We start from the raw sequence: 22725 nt of genomic DNA on the forward strand, positions 1-22725 counted from the left end.
GGGCAGAAATTCCATTTTTACACTTACTTCTGAACTCCAGTGTATTTATGCTTCTACTAGTGGCATGCCTCTTTACATCTGTAAAGGGATTCTTTCCATCTTGTAATTCTTAATTTAAAAAGCAGTTTTAGTTGCTTCCCAGCTGAAGATAAGTTTGCTACTGAAGCTAAAACCAAAACAAAACAAAAAACCCAAAAGAAAACACCCCACCCAAACCGAAAAACTAGAATTCGCTTGTCTCCAGCATGAAGTAGTGCTGTGGCAAGATGACAACAAATGCTGCCACCCGTTTTTTGCTAAAAAAGGTATATAAGAATGCCTCTCAGAACAGAGGAGTCTCTGATATTACGGATTTTTAGGATTAGTGCATTGTATTTTAGCAGTTTATGTTCTACATTGTCTGAATATTTGGTACATGACCTCAGCTACCTTACTCTGAAGGGCTGTAAATAGGAGAACGCCCTTGGAGCTGTCTTCACAACTGGCAGCTTGCTGACATCAGCCTTTACCTTGGGGACTAGTGAGGCATATTTTAGCATTTCTGTTTGCAGGCCTGAGTGTACGTACTTCTGATACGTGCTTCCTCATGTAAGAGCTCTTTGTGAGCTCTGGAAAATGAGAATTTAGCCTCTGGTGACTGACTCGAGTCTGGTTTGGATGAAATGGTTCTCTCCTACCAAGAGTTCTGGTTATATGAGAGAAACTGCAAGACCTTCTCTCTCCATAAACTCACCAAATCAAACCCTGATCATAAGACGCTTCTGTATTGAGAAATCTGTTTATCCACAGTTCTGGGTATCCTCATTAATGCTTTTTTCTGACAAAATGGATTGGTCTGTGGTTCCTTTGTAGTATTTGATTATCATTATCCTTATGCTATTTTTCATACTTTATAGAGCAGGTTCTGTCTGTTAGCTTTGAGGGCCAAGATACTGCTGCCCACATTTCCCAGTGTTCAGCATAGCTGTCAGATTTTTCAGGCATTTATTTGAAGTTGCCTTTTGGCCAGCAAACTTATTCAGAACTTGAACTGATTTCAATGGTCTGAAATAGTATCTTCACAGCTGTTTAGGAGCATTGCACTTCTTGATGACCGTATCATTTGCAGTGGTTTTGCAGCAGTACAGTTGAATTTTACCTTCACAACAAGGAGAGACTTGAGTAAGAGGAAGAACTAATTTGAGTCAGATGGCTCCAGCAAGCCTTACTTTTTCCTCTCGTATCCAGCAGTTAAATAAAAGGAATATAAGAAGTAATTACTGCTTTAGGGAGTATCTGAACCTGGCCTCAACCACAGCTTCTGTCTCACATATATCGCTTTTTCTCCTCATGGCACCACCACATCAGTTGTGCAGAGCAGCACTGGTCTGCTGCTCCCTGGGAGCTTCAGACATGGTATCACCTCTGTGAAGAAAGTAGGAGACCTTTTTGCTTAACCTCAGTATGACTCTTTCCTACCAGAACTTCCCTTAGATGATGTTCCAAACACATATCTAAAGCTGTGTCTGTGATTCAGTTATAAAAGTAACTGGTTTTGTTTCCTGTATGTGCCTTTTCTAGGCCAGGATGCCACTGTGCCCTTTGTATGCCAGGAGAATCTTTGCATTTTAAATGCACAAGCTCAGACTTCTTCATCTCCCCATGTTTTGTCTGCCACAGAGACTGTTCAGCCAGATAATCAGCTGTGTAAAAGCCTGCAGTGGAACTTGCTGATGGTCCATCTGAGCTCCAGCTCTCTGTGGCCTTGCTGAAGAATGCTTCTATGACAGATACCTATGCTGCAGCTGTTAAAAGGTCCAGTTCCTTTTTAATCGAGCATCGCGTTATGTTATGGAGAAAGGGATATCATGTATAATAAGATTTTCAGTTTCAGAGATTAGCAGGTTGGTGGCTTTTATTTAGTTTTTTGCGTGGTTTTGTTGTTCTTTCTTTTCTTTTCTAAACAGGTATTACTTGGGCCCTCGGTTTGTTAATGTATATTTTTGTTAAGAGTTTATGCACTTTATTTCTTCTCCCCTCCACCATCTCCCTGCCTGCTAACTCTTGCATGAATACAAAGTAGCCCTGGCAGTTATTTGATTTTGCTTCCCCTTTCCAGTACTTCTTATTTTGACATGTCAATATCTAAAAGCACATCTTTACCCTTGCAAAAAGTAAGTCGAAACTAGACACTAGAGTTGCTGTCACCTGGAGCGAACACTACTTTTAAGATGCTTTGCTGAATTCTTTAGGCTTGCAGGAGACAGTAAAAGCTTACAAATAAAATTCTGCAATAATTTTTCTATGGATCATTGTTGTTTTATTTGCCTAAAATGAAAGTTCTAAAAGCAAAATACAAAATTGAGTTCGTGACTCCTGCTATCCATGGCAAAGCTCCTGCTTCCAGTGAGCCCTGGATTTCACCAGACATTCTACAGAGCTTCCCAGAGGAGCCTGCTGTCAAATACATTTACAAATGATGAAATCAAGTAGCTAGAGGGGGAGAAGAGGCATTTGAAGGTGACTTATGCTACTATTTTTTTTCAAAAAAACTTAAACTGTTATATGAGAAATATAAAAATGACCCTTTTGTACATAGCTCAGAAAATCAAGGAGGAGAAAAAATGGAGGTGTCCACGCCCATGAATTATGTGACAAATACAAGACTTCATGCTGCAATTGGGAAGATTTTATATGATAAGATGATTTATATGTATTATGAATCTAAAAATTACTAAATTTAGCCCCACAGTGCTGATGTGAGAAGTGGCAAATCTTGCTTCAGGCTGAACTATTAAAGTAAAAAAAAAAAAGTATGAATGTAATATAAAAATAGTTACTGTATTCCCATGGGACTCTTACCTCTGGTCTAAGGTTGACAGAGATACATTTCAGTTAAACAGGAAATACTACTTACTGTAAAGCTGCTAATCGTGTTGTTTTAATGAAGCTGTTTAACACATTGAATAGCAATGTAACAACGCATAGAAAATTAGCTTGTTTGCCATTGATTAATGATAGATAATGTGTGGTTCATTTGAGCAGTTCTCTAACTGGTTGGTTCATTCACCGCAGTGAACCACCGCGGTGGTTCATTTGAGCAGTTCTCTAACTGGTGTTAGAGCTCCACCCAGGGGTGGCAAACCCATACATACTGTGAGCAACGATCAAAGAATCTAATGTCTATTTTTCAGTTCTGGATCTCAGAGATGCTTTCTTCTGCATCCCAGTGGAACAAGACAGCCAGAAAATACTTGCCTTTGAATGGGAAGCCCAACGATGGGAGGATAGTACTAATCTACACGTTTTGAGAAGTTCAGCCAATTTGGCAGGAAAGTGAGAACTCTTAAGTGTCTTAAGCTGAACTACCTGCATTATAATACTAAAAAATCAAGCTGATAGGTCAAGAAGACCCTTTCCCAGGTGAAGACCCTTCTCTTGAGCATGGGTGGTAGCTATAACTTGATGGTGTAATTGTATGTGAATTACTTATCAATCAGATATAGGTAGGAGGTACTAATATTACAATGATGTTGTAAAATGTGTATAAAAATCATACAGAGAGTTCTTATGGGTGTGCTTGATTTGTGGAAACCACCAAGCATCGGGCCTTGCACACAACTATGAAATAAATAATCAACTTCTCCTCCTGGTGTGCGGAATTGGCTATTGCACACTGGGAAACGGACCTGACTTTTCGGACAACAGAAGAACAAAAGTTGCTTATTTCAATTATAGCTTCAAAATAGTTACAGAAGAATCATAGGCCAATACAATGAAACAAGATAGAAGAATAACTGCTGATAGCTTTTTCCTACTAAGTGCTGAATTTCAAAGAAGCAGCAGCTGGTAAACTCCCTCAGGTATCAGCTGTGCACATGGACTGTTATATGTATCTAATGCCAGTCTTGTACAAGAAAAGTAGGTAGAGAGGAACTTAAAGCCAAGGAAAGTTACAGTTCTCGGCTTCTCAAGAACACCCAGAATGTGTTTGTTTATAAAAAAAAAATGAAGCTTCTACAGCTACTGCTGAAGATGACAAGCAGTAGGAGCAGCTAAAGTTTCAGGAAAAAAACGAAGCACTGCAGAAACTTTTTGTCATTTCTGAGATCGAGAAATAGCCAACAGAATTTGGAGCCACTGTGATTTTCTATAAATAAGATAATGACTTGAAGGCTCAACTTTGTTGCTTTTCTTTTGTCAAAATATGCAAGTGCACGTTTTACTACTTTCGTATTTAGTTTGCATCCAGATTTGCTCACAGTACACACTGGAATAGTTTTGTAAGAGCCTGTATCCCTCTGTTCCAACACTGCAGTCATAGGAGCCATCCCACCATGTCTCCATGATGCCAATGAGATCATAGCCCTGGAGGCGTGCGTGCATACATCTAACTCCTCTTGCTTTGTGGCGGTCTATTACCAATACTGCCATAAAGCAAAAAAATATTTTCATGTCATTCTGTAAAGGATGAGATAATGCTGTATTATGTGGAGGCCGCCTTGGGGCACTATGGAAGTAGAATCCAGATGTAAAAGACAACACAGCATTTAAAATGCATACTAAGAAATAAGAATTTTAAACTGCTTATATTTTTGGAAACCAAATGTTACAGCGATGTGTCATTCTAGGCCTTTGTGAATGATTACAGGTAGTGTCCGTACAGGCAACAACACAGGAATCTAAGGGCATGTGTAGTACCATTCTGCATGGCATTGCTTCTTACACGGTCAGCTTAATGGATGCTGTAGTTCTTAAAGATTCTGCTTGCATGGTTTATGCACAATTGTTGCTTAACAGAGATGTAGGGACGAGTTTTACAGTGACCAGAAGCAGGTGCGGACTGCAAAGTACTGTAAACTCAACTTCCAAGTTACCATCATGCTACCCCCATGTTTGTTCTGTTTGCAAGAGAAGGGCTGGAAATTTTTCCAGCAGGAATATTACACTCCTTTTCCCTGCACTTAAACTAATAATTAAATTTCCTCCACCGAAGAATGACATTTGGGCTTGGTAAAGACCAGTTCAGTCAGTTGCAACCAGACAAAACTGGCTATCATCTGGCAATCTCTGTCAGCATTTGCCAACTGCTAATGTGGAGTGTACTAAAGTAGTGTCCTGTTTATGGTTTTGGACACCTGTTATCAGAAAGGTGGAAACAATTCATTCTGGAAAAAAAAAAAAAAGCCCTGAAGTTGGAGGTGGAAAATGGAGGTAAGGTAAGCCTGACAGAGTAGTGTCAAGCATGATCACTGTTTGAAAAGGAAGGTAGGACAATCTCAATTACTGGCACACTATCCCACTGTGTGCCCACCCAGTAACATCCTTAAGGAAAAGACAGAGAGGTTTCTTCATGAAGATGTACAGTGTGGGAATTGATAATGCAGTGTGTCAGGTACAAGAAACAAGTTTCATGACTTGGCTTTTACTGGATGCTTTTCAGCGTACAGCAAAACTTTGGGAACGGCATCTGAATCTTAAAAATTTCCGATGAAGTTTGTCTGATCAGCTTGAGGTGAAAGCAAACAAAGGGGTAGATGGTTAGCTCTCTGAGACAGAAAAGTCTTCAATTGTACATGCTGACTCCATGCTGTGGGGATGGATGCGTTGGGAGATGCAGAGATTATTCTGGCAGCTACTGAGTTTACAGGGAATTTGGTGAGTTTTCTGCCCCAACATGCGGAGATGTCAGGATAACACCCAGACTGCTGATGGGCAATCTTTTTGAAGCAGACTGGTATTCCGGATCTAGTCAAGATGGTGGCCTGCATACTTTTCTGCCCAAGTCAGAAGCAGGACCCTCTCAGAGCATCTTATATTCAGGACAGCGCAAAGACTGTCACTGAATCCAGGCTGTGATCCTGACTTGTTCTGTCCATGTTCTTATGGGAAACTAAAAGTAAACGTTTCTAGTGCAGCACTATAAATTGCCAGTAGATGGCATAATGATTCTACTCCACAATAAATCTATTTTTTGAAAAAAATGCTGAAGGAAATATGCAGCACAATTTTTGTTAATTCTATGTTTCATGACAGTAAATATCTTTGTGAAGGAGAGAGCTCAGTAGATGAATTAACTGGCTGTGGCCTTTCACAATACCTTTGTGCTGAATTCTTCCGTCTGCCATCAGTTTGTGTATTCTCATAGATCTGCTTACTTGGGTGGGCATTTTGATTTCTTCTCACCTCTAATATAGTCTCTCAAAAAAAAAAAAAATAGGATGTAGGTATGAGTATTCTGATGCACATCTAATTCTTATATATTATGCTTATCAGCCAGGTCTGTGTCTGCCTCCACTGAATATCTGCAAACCAGTGGTGCTCACCTGGTGCCCTGGGTGTTACCTGTGTACCTGTATCAAGGGGACTGACTCAAAGACTACAGTAAGATTAGAGGGAGGTGGCTGAAGCTGCTCCCTGCTTGTCTGCTAAAAGTCAACAGCTCTGCGTGTCGCTGCCTGAATCACATGCAAAACAGACGGTGGGCTGCTGCTGCTTGTAGTTCAGTGTATTGAAGTAAACCAGTATCAATGGCAGGATCACACACACTTTCAAAAGCAAAATATTTAAATACTAGCCAAAGTGTTATCAGCAATTGCAGAGATGTTCAAAGGTGAATTAAAGTTTATAAAAATGTTTTATTAATGGTCAACTATAGGCAAAAAATGTATATAGCAAGTTTTGCTAGCGTTCAGACCGTGGAAAGGATTCAGCATGAAAATAAGTTCTGCTACATTTTTGTAAACTCTTACCTCAGGAGAAAAAAACCTCTCTTTCTACTTCAGAGTATCCACCAGTATCTCAGACTACATGATTCTCTGTAAACAGCTATGATGCCCATGGATTTTGATGTTGCATTGTGAGAGCTCGGAGGGATTTAATGGGTCTCCTCTGCTTTTACAGTTTGTAGACGAAACCAAAAGTGACAAGAATCTGGAGATAGGGATTTCAGTGTTATCAGTGTGGTGGCATTACATTAGTCCAGACCTCCTCTTTGTTCAACCCATTAGGGACTGTCAGCTCTCATCCATCTGGCTGACATTCTGTAGCATTAGCTACGGCTGGTTGAAGTAACTCAGACAAAACCAAGAATTTGCTTGTGAGCAGGGTAGAACTTTTCAGAAACTTAGCAGTTTCTACGAAGCTGTTACTCAGGGGGTGAATCCCTCAGTGAAGAGACAGCTATAAAATACTGAGGTCATCCTTCGCTGCACTTTCAGGAGACTGACGGAATTGTTTTGTTGTTTCAGTTGAACTGAAACTGCTGATTGGCAGTTTTATCTGTCTTTTCTGATCAAGCATTTGCTTGACATCAAGCTGTAGACACAACTTTGTTTCCAGAAAAAAACAGGCAGCATCTTCCAGATGAGGTACTAAGAAAATGAGTAGTTGGTTACATTTGGTTATATTTTGATAAATTTATACCTGGACATTTCTTTGTTTCCATTTATACTACTTTTTGGGGAGGTTGTTCTTTTTACCCAGAAGGCAAACACCCTCAGTGTGATATCAAAACTCACAGATAGCATTGTGCAGTCCACTCAGATGAGATGCTGTTATCGTAGCCAAACTGAAAAGACAGTCATCAACCAAATTATTTTCTCAGTTGTGTACACTTAAAAATATGGTAACCCATTTATCTGTTTGTATGAAATAGAGCTATTAATATGTAAAGAAGTTACACGGTGAGAGAAGAAGGGACTGTTTATCTAACATGAAAATGGTTGCATGCCAATACAGGTATTAGAAACTTCACATATATAAAAGCAAAGATATGCTTCTGCAATGAAAGCTGTGCCCACGGTCAGGGTTTCTACATGAGGATGGGATTCTGGCCAAGAGGCTAAGTAACTTGTAAGTTTGTTTGAAGGATGATACAGAGAGAGAAGCTTCTTGGATTACAGTATGAAAGAACAAATGAGGTTTTCCATTCTTTGGGTTCGCAAGGCTTTAAACCAAGTAACTGTATTACCTAGGTTAATAAATTCTTTGACTGAGGAAATCCTTAGAACTGGAGGGCATGACCATTCTGTGTGGTGTGACAGCATTCTAGTACAGTTCCTTGAGGACAGCTAGAAAATAGGATCGTAATTCACATTATTACACTACCATGGGGTGACATATGCTTAGAAAATCTTGCTTACTATAATGTGTTTTCACTGAGTATCAACTGATGACCAGGTTCATCATCTCTAACATAATCTTGCTTAATAATTAAATGTTTTCAATGTGTTTAGTAATTAACTCTGATATAAGAGAGGTAAAAAGGAAGCAAGCATAGCCACAACATGACAATGAATAAGTATGATGTAACAGGGCATGCTGTATAAAGGGAAAATAGGGGTAAGAGAGGCATTACATCTGTCTTGGCTTCTCGTATAACTCTGCCCACCAAGTAACAGCTTTTCATACTATTGTACTGTCAACAAGTTCTAGTTATTAATCAGAAATAAACTGCAGTACTACAAATCTTCGGTTAAAAAAAAACAAACAAAAAACTTTAGGCCTTGATTTAATGACCAATTTTTTTTTTTCTTTCTTAAGCATTTTTTTTAACTTTTTCCTAGACAAAGCTTGATTATTATTCTTTACATGATAGCTATTATGGTTTCATTTTAAGTTAAATCCTCTTAATTTTAAATGGATCCATCTGTTACCAAGGAAGATACATCTACTTCTTACACATTTATGTTCTTCAGGCTCATGTTTGTGTCCTTCCACATTTTAAGTGGCAAATTATCTTATCCCTTGTATTTACTCACAAACTGAAAAATAAAGGAGCCCTTCCTGCCCCCTCCGTAAGGGGATAGATTATCCAGGCTGCAAGTTACCCGTGCTGCAGAGTCAGAGCAAGCACTGCAAGATATTTATAGGAACTGTGCTGCTTTTAGGGGCCAGGAGCATGCGATGGCGTGCTGATCTTTATCTCCCGAAACACTGCCCATGTGATAGCCACTTGTGGTGGCCATAATGAGTGTATCTAGTCATGATGGTGGCATCTGGGGTTCAAAGGTGGTCTCAGGGAGACACAGACCACCGCAATAGGCAAGGGCTAATTGAGCAATGTGCCCACCTCACCACACTGCTAGTACTATGGTCAATATGCAAATACAAGTCAATCACCTTACCCCCATAAATAATGAACAGCCCAAGAGCCTTGGGAGCAATCCTGAATGGCAGTGAGCTGCACACCAGGATCTCCCCTTGAGTAGGAACTCTGGTCACGATTACTCCAGCTTAAGAGATTCATTGCTACTACAGATCCTCAGTAAGTGGTTTATAGCACGCTCAAGTTTGACATTCTTAGCGAAGTGATATAAAGGATTGATTGTGCACATATAATCCTTTAGACATAAACCACTGACCAAGTCTGGGACTAGGACTGGATGGAGCTGCACCCAGATGCCTCTCCGAGAAGGAGTTCAGAAACCAAGGGGGTCCTTCCAAAACCTTAACTCCCTGGCAGTTCTGTCTGACCCAGTCCTCTAGGTAGTAAGTAACCAAGTGTGCCTTGCCACCGAATCTTGTTAAAGCACTGTCGCATTTACTATCAAACTTTGTTAAATCCCTGTTTTATATCAACAAATATATTGCTGCTTCTCTCTTGCGAGTCAAGTGCATCACTCCGTCCGCGACAGAGCATCAGCCGCCACGCCTGAAAGATGTCTACAGCCAGCCAGCCCGCCCTGCAGCCTCTGCGTTGACCCTAGCGAGGGGCTTCCCCGCGGCCTGCGCTCCTTCAGGCGGGCAGCAGGGCGGGCTAGGGCCCCGCACTGCCGCCGTGCGTAGGCCGAGCCGAAGTGCCCATGGCAGCCCGCTCAATCCGCCGCCCCGGGACCTAACCGCCGCAGTGCTTCCGCCTCGCGACGTCACACTCCCTCGCTCCTATTCGCCAGCGCTCGGTACGTCACCGGGTGGAGCGACACCCTGTCTCGTGCGCATGCGCACAGCGGCCGCACTCCCCCCTCCCTTTCCTCCCGCTTGGCGCGCACGCGCAGGAGGCCGGCGGCCCGGCGCCCCGCGCGGCCGGTGGCGCTCAGCGCATGCGCGGAGGCGGTGGCGCGATGGCGGCGCGGAGCGGTGCGGCCCGCCCGGTGCTCCCGCTGCTGCTGCTCTGGCTTTGTATCTCGCCGCTGCCCGACGGTGCCTGTGGCTCGGAGGCGGTCGGGGCAGCGGAGTCGCCGGGCGTCGCGGGCCCCGGGGAGCGGTTTAAGATCGAGGGCCGGGCCGTGGTGCCCGGGGTGAAGCCGCAGGACTGGATCGCCGGGGCCCGGGTGCTGGTGGACGGGGAGGAGCACGTCGGCTTCCTGAAGTGAGCGGCGGGCGGGGCGGGGGGCCGGGGCCCAGCGGGAAAGGACGCGTCCGCTCGCTGGGCTTGGACCGGTGTCGCCCGGTGCTGCTGGGAGATCTCTGCGCCTCTGACAGGCCGTAACATGGCGGCCTGCTGTGGCGGAGCGGGCGCAGCTCCCGCAGCTCCCTGCGGGGTAGCGGCCTGTCCCAGTTAGCAGCGCACCACAGCCGCGGAGATTAACATCCCGCGTCCCACTTTGGCGTTGCTGGTGCACTTGCGCCTTGCCTTGTAAGGCTTTAGAAACGGCCAGGCCCGTAGTGTGAACTTGGAGTGCTGTAGGTGGTGTTGGTGGTGGTCTCAGCCTCCTGCAGGTGTGACCAAAGCTGCTAGCCTTTTAGTGATCAAAAAATTGGAACTGAGTTTTAATTAAAAAAAAAAAAAAAAAAAAAAAAAAAAAAAAAAACCAAAACCAAAACAAACCCACGTTTGCATTAGATTCTGGAGTGGGTACTTTCGTGGGTGTGAATTCTGTCACTTCTTTTTTAGCACCTTCTCCTTAGCTAAGAATTTACTTATTCTGGAGGAACGTTTGTTTGTGGCCAAAGCTTCTGTTATGAAGTTATAGTTATCTGTTACGGTACTGGTGAAAAACCTTTTTTCTTGTACCAGTGAAAGCCATTTCAAAGGATATGGCTTTATTCCTTCACACCACATCATGTACATGCTTTTGGAAGTTGTAAAGAATCACATTAGCTTATTCAGTCTCAGGTGGTAGTGGCTATATTCAGATCAACTAAGGAGCTAGAGATATGGAGATATAGAAAACATCCTCAGAATAAAACTAATCTCATAGTTTCAAAAATAGAACCTCATTCTAAAATACATTTTATTATTTTTAATACAGTATAATACATTACTTTTAAAATTATGTATTGAAATGAGAAAGTTTATATGGAATTAATATACACCATCTCATAAATACCAATAATTTTTAATTATTCCTGATGCAATAAAAATTGAACTGAACTTTGACTCTGCAAAACTTGCAGCAACTTGTCAGTGTAGCACTTGATAAGCCATTATAACCAAGTTGTGGAAGCCTGACATCACATTTATGAGCTGATTTAATGAATACCATGGAGTTGGTAATTTTCCAAGTGCTTGCTTGAACTTGAGTTGTCTGAAGTATGAGGAAATAGTCTTAGCTAAAAGCATACCATATTTATGTCAGTGTAACCTAAATATCAAGCTCTATTGATTACATGCATTTGATGTATCTATTTATAGATGTATCAAATTATATTGATGTAACTTAAAGCCAAGCAATTCAGTTTGAAGCATGGTACATTTTAGAAAAAATGCTTTAATGGTAGTTGGGATTTTTTTTTTTTTTTTCACATGTAACAAGCACAGTACTGGATAGCAGTATACTTTTAGTAACAACTGTGTTAGAAGAAAGAACAGTGTTCTTAAATAACAGTTGTATTTCAGGCTTAGTAGAAAGATCCTTCACCTTCAGTGACAGATTTAAATGTATTTGGTACGTCAGAAGATATATTTGTCACCATCTTTTGTCACCAACTCTCAGGCAGGTTCTGATTATGTATTACATGGATGTCATTCCAGTTATCAAAAAGAGGAAAAAAAATATTTGATGCAGCAGAGTTTCTTTTTGAGTATTTCAAGAGTCATTCTCTAGTACAAGCATTTTTATAAATATGACTAGTTTCCCCACTGTAATAAAAATGAAACGTTTTTTCTTCTAAAAAAGCAGTATTGGATATCAGTATACAACGTGAGAATTTCCTTTGTCATATAAATAAATCTTTCGAAAAAAAATTGAAATTTATCAAAATAATACTGTGAAGAACGAAAAATTAAAAGGAAATTTCTAGGGAAACATCCTTATAGCAGTTGCAATTTGAGATAGAGTAAGCATTCTTAGGAGTTCAAATCATCACACAGTATTAGTGATATCCACCTACACAATACTGTTTATGTGCTTCTGCCTTTGTGATGGGAAGGTCTTTAAGTGATGTACATCTTTGAGAGAGAGAACTTGTGTCAAGGACATAAGGACAAAATTATTTTTGAGAGTTCACTTTTAAGAGGCTTCATTTATTTATTTTCCTGATGCAAGTTTCTAATGTATCAGGTTTTGTAACTTTTTTCCCCTTTGAACAACTTTTTTGTCTTAACTTTAAGTCTTATTTTTAGTAGGGTTGTCTTTTATACTGATTTTAAAAGGGTGGAGAACACTAAGTTTTTCTTTCTGGAAACTTCTGGAAGCATGTAGGAGGGAAACTACAAGCTTCTGCACTCTAATTTAGTGGCAGCTGGTGATGAAGCTTTCAAATATCCTTTTACAAATATTTTAACTCAATATTGAAGTTTCATATTTTAAAATAAAAGCAGTCTGCCTAAAAATCCGTTCTGTGTATATGTTCAGAGCTCTTAGTTTTCATATTGTTGCGATAGAGCTTTCCAGCGTGGACTAGTCCTAAAGGGACCATTTAAAAGTAAAAACCGCTATTTTGCAATGAACGCACAAACTGCAGTTTTTGTATGTTGCAAGTTATCTCTGATATCTGCCTACAGTATGCAGGATGTCAATTTGGGGGTTTTTACTTCCAGCAGAAGTACTGAAGCAATATAAACTTAGTTGCATGTATTTCAGAAGGAGGAAGGGAGATTTAAGTCAATTCTGCCATCATTTGAATACACGAAATCTAAGCATTTAAAATCTTAATTTAGGCTGTTAAATTATTCCTCCAACAAGACAATAGCTTGAGGGCATGAGAAGATCTTTAATCTAATTGGTAATCTCTGCTACTGTTGTGGCACGTTTATGACCTTAAGAGGCTTGGTGTTATGAGCACCAAGCGATTTGAATTTTCCTTTTGGTCATTGTTATATTAAGATTTATAATATAAAATGATACTATTACAGTTTCTTCTTGAAAAAAAACAAAGCACCTTCTCTTGTGTACTGGAGCATACTGAAATGTAGTGGAACTTACTGTTTTTTTCAGGACCGATGGAAGTTTTGTGGTTCATGATGTACCTTCAGGATCTTACGTAGTGGAAGTTATATCCCCTGCTCATAAATTTGAGCCCGTGCGAGTTGACATAACTTCAAAAGGCAAAATGAGGTGAGCCTTTCCTGATTTGCTTCTGTATCGACCTACAAATAGCCTCACAGCACAGTATGAAAAGTAATGTAAACAGTAATGTACATCTGATGTTCCATTTCAGACCATATGTTTCAGCTTCTTTTAACATCACTTCTAGGAGAACATTTCTTAAAATCCAAAGTCTGATTTCTTTCTTCCTTTCATATTTATGGCCTTAAATCAGAGGAAATGGATAAAGAGAGTCCTATTTGTTTACTTTTGGGTTTGTTTTTTTTTTGCAGCTCTCCAGAAATAAAAACTATACATAAATGAGTTAACTGTTTTATCTTTTGCCAACACCTTTTTTCTCCTCTTCTTCCTTTTTTCCTTTCTTTTTGGTAAACGTTCTGTCAAGACTTGGCACAATGAAATTCTAATTCTTAATTCTAAAATATTTGTGTTACACCTCCATAAGGTACTCCTTATAGCTCCTGGCAAATGCTAGTAGTTGCTAGCCTGCAGTATTTCTGTAGTATTATTACTTTTTTTTTTGGTGTTATGGCCAGATACGTTATCCATAACAACGACAACTGTACATCTGTAAGTGCACACAATTCAGTAACTAATATACAAAAATTCCTATGCTGTCTATTAAGGTAATTTGCACTTAAATGAACATGTTCGTAGTTCATTATTCTTTGTACAGGTACCCATGTAGTATCTAAAATTCAAGTTTCTCCTTTACAGTATCTTATAAAAGATGCAGTAACATTTTAGGAGTACAAACATCAGTACAAACACTGCAGCAGTATTTTAGGAGTACAAACATCAGTACAAACACTGCAGCAGTATTTTTAGGGAAAGTTAAAAATCAAAATCTCAAACTGAAAATAGTGAAAATTGTCTGGTTATAATAATAATAGCAGAATTCGTTTATGCGTAGATTTTTTTCCAAATTTTACAAAATTTTTAGACTTCATTTGGCAATACCTCATTGGCAACAATTCATATGTGATAACTATGGAAGGAACTCGGTAAAATAGACACCGTACTGTGTGTAACCTCTCACTTAGCACTGCTTTGGTATCTGAGGACTAGAGGTAGCAAATTTGACGTTAAGTAAATTGCTAGGATATGTCTGCAGAGCAAAGTACCAGTAGGTTTGACATCTCTACCAGTCAAACAGGTAGAAACTATAATGAAGAATACAGTTGGGAGATGCATGAGAAAATGTAATACACATGGAAAATGTCAACTGGGCTTTTCTAAGGGAAGTTCTGCCTTAAAAAAAATTACTGGGATTCTTAGAAAGATGAAACAGCATGTGGATAATGGATATGTTTGATAAGATCTACTTGAAAAATCTCAAAAGCTTTTGAAGAAAATATGTAGTCATAAGGTAGAAGGGAAAAACATTCTATGGGTGAGTATTTGGTGAAAAATTCAGAAGGAATAGATTATTTCTCTTGTAATGGGCAGAAGTCATCCATGGAGTTGCACAAAGTGGATTCATGATTCATAAATGGTGAAAAATCACAGAATCACAGAATATTTTTAGTTGGATGGGACCTTTGAGATCATCGAGTCCAACCAACAAAAAAAAACCCCACCACCAAAACCAGAAAAACCCCAAAAAATCCCAGAACACCAAACACCAAAACTGGTTCAAGAGTGACAAAGTTAGATGATAGTACCAAGTAACTACCTAAATACTACACCCAAGTGAAGAATACTAGTGAGGAGCTATGGAAAGACCTTATAAAGTAATAAAGACTGAGATTCAGTATTGATGAAGTCAAAGTAATGCATTTAAGGAAAAAGTAGTATTAACTTCGTATATAGATAATTGTTGCCTTGAGCAAACTCTGTTTAAGCCATGCTATACTGTTCAAAGCTGTACCTTCTCTTTAAACGTTGCAGCTTTTCTTGATTGTTACCAAGGTGAGAAAAAATGTTTTGCAGAAGTCACATTTGAACAAATAGTTCTGATGTCTCTGATCTGGAGGTCTGTTTTCCATATCACATGTTTCAGCCTGGTTAATAGCTAGCCTTGAAAAAAGGTAAATGATCATTTGGTTCCATAAAGTATGCTGATGAGAGAAATTAACTTCTGAAAGGTAAAGCCTAGTTGACACTGCCTAGCAGATAGTTTTGTGTGTACTCTACTATTAAAACTTTGTTTGGAATATTATTAAATAATCTTTATTTTTGGTTAAAGATTATATTTTTAATTATTTACATTTTGCTCATTAGAGCAAGATATGTGAATTACATCAAAACCTCTGAAGTTGTCAGGCTGCCGTACCCACTCCAGATGAAATCTTCTGGACCTCCTTCATACTTTATAAAGAGAGAATCTTGGGGATGGACAGATTTCCTCATGAACCCTATGGTACGTACAAGCAACACACAAAGGTTAAAAGTATGCTAAGGATCCAAATATAGCTATTACTGAGAATACCAAGAATAAAATAATTGAGAAAAGATGTTTACGCTTTGTTTCTGAGGGGATTGTTTTATTTCTTCATTTTCTACTTGTTTACAAGTAGAAAGTTTTTCTACGACCTCTCCTTCCCTATATACCCACTCGGTTAATGTATGTCCTCCAAAAATAGCCCTTAGTCTGGTTCCTTTGACAAAATGACGTCCTTCTAGTAGTGTGGAGATCAATATGTTGCAAGATTGTAATTCTAACAGTTGAAAGAGATAACAAGCATTTTCTTTAATGGTCCAACTTTGAAATCTGTTATTTAAAACATAATACTTCCTTATCAGGTTTCTTTCCTGACAAGTGGATTACTCTTACTGGGTTACTGACTCAAAATACAGTAGTTCTAGAATTTGGCTGTTTAGCCAAAAGCTTTATGTCAGTATGTTGAAAAATGTCTGGAGCAACAAATAGGCTGATGAAATATTTGCTGTTTTCCGTGTAGGTGATGATGATGGTTCTTCCATTACTGATATTTGTGCTTTTGCCTAAAGTTGTCAACACCAGTGATCCTGATATGAGACGGGTAAGTACGTTCAATTGATGCAGACAGAGAGAACAAAGATCATGAGATTTTAAGGTACGGAAAATGAATAAAATCAAAACTGGACTTTTAAAGAAGTCTTAATGGGCATTATTTATTCAGTTAATACAGTGTTGCTGTTCTAACAATGAATTCTAACATTTCTGACTCATAAACTTGCTGTTAAACAGGACAATGCAGAATTCAATTGTTTGGTGCAGCTTTGAAAGTACTAGAGTATGAATTATTGTTTTGCAGAGTTTCTGTAAAATATAATTTCTTGAAAGTTATTTTTCCTATAAATTTCCAATTAATTTCTGCACTTCATTTTTAGACATCATTTAATTGTCATGTGTTGAGTGTGATGTGGGGTTCTCTTACCCATCAACCTAAATCACATAGTTTACAAGACTGTTAAATCCTGATGTCACAATGGTGTGTATGATATGGAGTCTTAACATAGTCATTAAATTATCTGATTTATTGTCCTTTCATCATGCAAAATGCCAAATAGCAGAAGTCTAGGAGAAAATGGAGATTCAAGGTGTTTGCCAAATTCTTTCCTATTTTTAGAAGTATTCCTTGTCTGTCTTGGGTGGCTGCTTTTTGAGGGTTTGGTTAATTTAAACTCCTTTCCCTCTAAATGACCACTGTCTTCAGTAGTGCTTTATAGGTGTCTTTTTTTTTTTTTTTTTTTTTTTAAAGTAAGTAGTAGTGCCTATAAAAAGCATACCAGAGCTATGGAATGCTCTTTTGGCTTTAATTTTGATCAAAAACAGGATACGAAGATATGCTAGATATCCATGGCATGTTCTTCAAACCAAGCTGAACTTTGGAAGTTGACTTTTAAAAAAAATCACTTATTCCTTACTTTTTTCACTGATCTGACACTGTTTACAGACAGGCTTTTCTGATGGTAAACCATCAGAACTTCTGATGATTTAGTTCTTATTAGCTGACCGGTACGACTTGTTAAGAAGGAGAAATGTTAAGTTGAAGGAATCTTACTTGTAACTTTAATTATCTTTAAAGAATAGGAGAAGGTAGTTTTTAAGAACTCAATTGTAATGGCACTCTCTATGTGACCACGTATTAAATTCTAAGCATATATTCAACTTCAGTTTGCTTGTGGAGGGTATGAAGCTCGTATTACATTTTTCAAGTTAGCTTGTTTTTTTCTTTATGGAATCAGCACAGTACTAGTTTATATAGAAAATTAATGATTTAGTAATTATGCATGTGGTAGAGGCATTAAGTACAGATGTAGTATAGGTGTAACAGTAACAAAGGCCACCAAACAGCTTTTGCTTCATTTGTAACTTGGAAGCAGTTAAAACTGTATCATTCGGAATGGTGACTAGAAGAGCAAGGTGACAATCCCACATTAAAGTGGCAATTACTGTAAGCATTATCATGCTGTGGATGTGCAGTTCAGCTGTTTTATGCATTAAAAGTACTTCAGGGTTTCTTTGTTTTACACTGTATTAATTTGTCTCATAGAGCCACTATGCTAAACTTTAAAGTTACCTTAAGCTTAGCTGAATATATGATCTCATATTAAAATCCTTCCTTTCATGAAACAAAGAAAACTTAGCTGTTGTACACTAGTAGCTTGCTGTTACAAAGTAGGGCAATAAAAATACCTAATCCCTTCAAAGAGCTTCAAAAATTTGTTAGGTTTAGCATAAATAATACTAATTTGATAACGACAAAAATATGCAAAACCTATGTGAACACAGATCTGAAAATCTAAACAAAAGCTTAAATTTTGAAGTGGAGGATAGTAATGCTGAAAATAAGTAATGGTATTTTTTTCTTTTAGAATTTTTTTTAATCAGGTGTTTGCCCTATAAGACTGCTTAAGACATGGTTACCTTTTTCCATGTGCCAGTGCTTTTAGTTTTTGGGGTTTTATGTTTCTGTGTGTAGCTGGGCATTTGGCTGTGGTTGCATAAAGATCTGTAGCAGTGTGTACCCTGGAGGATTACAAATAGTAAAACAGTATTTGGGAAAATTTGACATCTTCCTGATACAATCTTTCAACTGATGCCTTAGAAACCGCCCAAATTGTTATGAGATATTAAGATTATCTGATCTTTGCATGCAGGAAATGGAGCAGTCAATGAACATGCTGAATTCCAACCATGAGCTGCCTGATGTCTCTGAATTCATGACAAGACTTTTCTCTTCAAAATCTTCCAGCAAGTCTGGTAGTAGCAGCAGTAAAGCAGGGAAAAGTAGTTCTGGGAAAAGGAGGTAGTTAAGTCTTCCTCCTAAGCCTGAGTTTGCACAACTGTTTGTTATGTGGTATGATGTTTATTTGTCTTGAAAGATCAAAAAGCCACTACTGTAAACTTTAAAATACGGTATGCTACAACTGTGGTGTGTAGCTTTTTATAGTCTATATAAGCTGTTTTGTACTTGACAGTAAGCAAAAGAGGACATGGCTTCAATACTGTATCTGTATAAATTTATTGATGATACTGAATTAACTATATTGTTCTGTAGAGAATTATTGTAAATTATATGATGTACTAAACAGTAATGAATGTCTTAATCATAAGACAATGTATAAAAAAATTTCGAAGATAATAGAAGTGGAGTTCAGTCTTAAGACGGCTTTAATGTTTTATACTTGCTGTTGAGTTCTGAAATGATCAAATCCTCCTTTCAAAATTGAGTCGTGGGTTTACTAAGTAATTTGCTGTATCAGCTTGTCATATGTGTTACATATAAAATAATTCTCCATTATTTGCTGCCTGTACACATTAGTTCAAGGACTTTCCACTTTTATTGCCCCGTTTTATTCTGATCTACTTTCTAATCTTTGGGGGAGAGGGGAAGCAAAGCATCCTGCATCAGAAAGTCTTTTAAGCTCTGTCAAGTTAATTACGAATCCAAGGTATCTATATAACATGATGAATGTTTATCTTGGATCTTTCCTTTCTAAATCACATGTATCACTTCTGCAATACTTCTGGTTCTTACTGTTTTCTGTGTGCTGTGTGTTCATTTTATCAGTGGTATGATTTGAGGCCAAATACAGAGCAAAATTTTAAAAATGAAAGAAAAAACCTAAAAGTATAGTAGGAAGGTAAATCCCACCCATCTTTTAAATTATGTTCCAAAGTATATGGCTATCTTTAGGTATGTTAAGTCACTGGCAAAACGTTATTCTTTGAGCATGTGTGTTTGTACAGCAATAGCTTTTCAAGCTACCCAGTAACTTCAGAGAAAAATTGAAACAATTGGTTGTTTCCCACTAGATAAATATTTGCAAATTAAATTGGCAGCAATATCTGCCAAATTCCATTAGCAACTGTCTGTAAATATTATCTTTTTTTTTTTTTTTTAGCATAAATGCTGTTCTTTTCCATTTTTACAGTTGCTAACTTCTTAGGTAACAGTACCTGTTACGTATGGGCAATGTATACCTGATTCCAAAAATGGTATTTAACATTCACCTAAAGTACACCTGAAGCAAAATTAATTCTAATGCATTTATTTGTTCTGCCAAACACTTAGGAGGGTATAAATTATCTTTGAATACATACTTAGAAGTATGCTGTGAAACATAAAAGCTGCAAAAGAAAAAGGGCTTGTTCATAGGATTAAGTCAACTTTTAAGATGTTGGAGAAGAAATCAATAATTTTTTTTTTTTTTTGGACAACGAAAGATTTCAGTCTTTGCAAAGTAAGCTGCACACATTTTTGGTCTTGTTTTTGTTTTGTATACTGAGTAAAATATATCCAATAGACACAAGGATATTTGGGTGTTCTTGCTGGAAGGAATTTCTGAAATGAGTGTCATGTTGCCTTTGTAGAAAAAACAAAAACCTTCTCTTTCAGCAGCATCTTACTGAAGAATTCATAGGAAAAACAGGGAGCAGTTCTTTGAAGATGGAGCAATTAGCTTTGTTACTATGCTGTCCTGGAAAGTACAAGCCACGAGTTACTTTTGTTTAACAGTAATTGGAATGAGAATTAAATTGCATTAACTTGTTTTAATCCCAGTTTGTTAGGTGATTAATCATAATGATGCGTTCTTCCTTGTTGGAAAGGTAAGAACAGCAATATTTCTGCCTTCTTTCCTTGTGTCTGTTCACGGTCTTGATCTGTCTGTAAGAGAGAATGAGGAATTCAGGTCATGAAAAGATGAAAGTTTTTGTTAAGAATTCAGAGTAAAAAAATTGACAGGAATTGTAAGGATCCTAATAAATCTTTGGAGGGAGCATATGGAATAGTCAAAAATTCTCTTTTTCTTATAACTGATGTATCAAGGTCCAGGCAATTTCTTTGTCATTGGGATCAGATGCAGTGTACCTCTCTCCTGCCTTCCTCAACACAAAACTGCCCCACCCCCAGAAACTTGTTATCTGAACAATCCAAGCCCCAAAATCTTGTTGCCTAATGTTAATCCCCTGTGATAAAGTGATTTGTAGAAGGGTATTGGTCTGCTGCTGAGCTAATGCGAGTTACAGTGGTACCAGCTTGTTTGTTTTTTAAATTTAGAGCTGGAATCTGTGTGTGTCAAGTGAGAAAAGACATTCTAGCCAGAGTGCCTTGGTCACTTAAAGTTGTAATGTGGTCTTGGGCTATCATAAACGCCACTAGGCAAAGCCTATTCAATAGCTTTCCTGTTAGTTACTAGTATAATGCAACGTTGTCTTTCTGCAGAAAATAAATGTTTGCTATAGTTCAGTTTTAATTCCTTGTCTTTATTTACAGATTTTTAGTAGTCTTTCTTCTGTGTTAGATCTGACATCTCTGTTTTCCTGAAAAAACAGAGCTGCCTTTTAGTGAGGCTACTTGGGATAACATAAGGCAGACGGTAAGTTGAAGCAGTTGATGCCTCAGAACAGAAATTAAAGATGTACAGAATCTGCTTGGAATATAGACAAGCTGATTTCCTCATTGCCAAAAGGAGGAAGACTTGCTCCCTCAGCTTGGACCAGGTGATCCTGCTGCCTTCTGCCTACAAGTTCTGGTACTTCTCAGGCTTTGCCATTTGTTGACTTAACAAGAGAAATTTGTCCATCTTTCTGCTGTATTTCTGTTATGTTTTAGAGAGTTAAATCAGCTCGCAGGAGGATCAAAGAAATAACCAGAGACACGAAAGTAAGCACCAGAGGCGTGCCGTCAGCAGCAGGAACTCTTCTCTGTTTCTGGCAGTGAGTGTGAGTAGTACAGTCGGCTCACTGCGTCTTAAGGATTTGTAGCCTAAGAGCTCATTTAGCCAGGTTCTGGATGAGTGGGCAGCTCTGAGTTTGTGACAGCCTGTGCAGAACGGAGAGGAGACATACTTTACTGAACTCTGTTTCAACTACTAGTCAATTAAGATGGCCTGGAAGGTGTTTAGAACAGTTTGAAATAATTTTATTAATTACTTCATCAAAGATGCTTCCATTCTTCACATGTAAGGAATTAATTTAATGTATCAATATCTCACCTCACTGTTCTAAACAAAGAATATATTTGTTGATGCTCTTTATCTTTTTGATGAAGTGGGGATCATAACGGCTCTAAACAGGATATGTTTTGCTTCAAAGAGACAGGCTGGCTTGTTAACATTTGTATTTGTGAAGAGGACTTAAAATTCTAGAATCAAGTGCCTTGGGTTCAGATACAACTGTTGGGCTTTGTGCAAATCATTTTTGATTTTTTTTTTCAATTTCTTGTTCATGAAGTATGAGAAGCTTGTCCCACAAAGGTAATTGTAAGGATAAATTTAGTAATGAATATTGGGTACTCAAATACTGTGGCTATGAGTTTACTGAAAAAAATCCAATAAGTAATCTTAAAGAGCACCTTTATAAAGCATTTATATGTAGTTCTTGATACATGTTTATTAAAGCAACACTTTTAAGTAACCACGTCAAGATTTCCAAAACAATCTAGGCAATTTAATACACTTTTCCAATTTAGTGAAAAGTGTATTAAATCACTAAGATCCATTTAAACATCACCACTTGGGTGGTAATGGACCTTTAATCACATAGAGGTTGTGTATGATCAGTAGTTTAAAGAGGGCAAAGCTCATTTCACAGTTTGATAAAAGGACCCTATTTTTACAGGCTATCAGTGAGCAGTACCTTAAGGTACTAAAAGGATTTCACTTTCATTTTTAAGACATCATGTCTGACCTTAATCCTACTGATATTGATAGTGCATTTGTATTCCTATGATTTTTTTGTTTAATTTGAAACTTACTTCTTTTAGGAAAATAACCACTATGAAATATAAATAATAGTAAATTCTTAGTGGCAATGCATGTTTTTCATTCTGATGTGTCAGAATGAAAATGGCTATATATGGCTATATATTACGCTTAT

General features: G+C 38.2%; 1 protein-coding gene across 1 annotated transcript; it reads left to right on the forward strand.

The window, feature by feature from the left end:
- The first annotated feature begins 10007 nt into the window (after positions 1-10007).
- On the forward strand, positions 10008-21099 carry EMC7 (ER membrane protein complex subunit 7). The gene is made up of 5 exons (XM_074148938.1): positions 10008-10291; positions 13302-13421; positions 15636-15774; positions 16316-16396; positions 18501-21099. Exons 1-5 carry the CDS (start codon positions 10023-10025, stop codon positions 18651-18653), a joined length of 762 nt encoding a protein of 253 aa, XP_074005039.1. The 5' UTR covers positions 10008-10022; the 3' UTR covers positions 18654-21099.
- The last annotated feature ends 1626 nt before the right edge of the window (positions 21100-22725 follow it).

This window comes from Numenius arquata, chromosome 6 (genome assembly GCF_964106895.1).
Source record: "Numenius arquata chromosome 6, bNumArq3.hap1.1, whole genome shotgun sequence".
NCBI lineage: Eukaryota > Metazoa > Chordata > Aves > Charadriiformes > Scolopacidae > Numenius > Numenius arquata.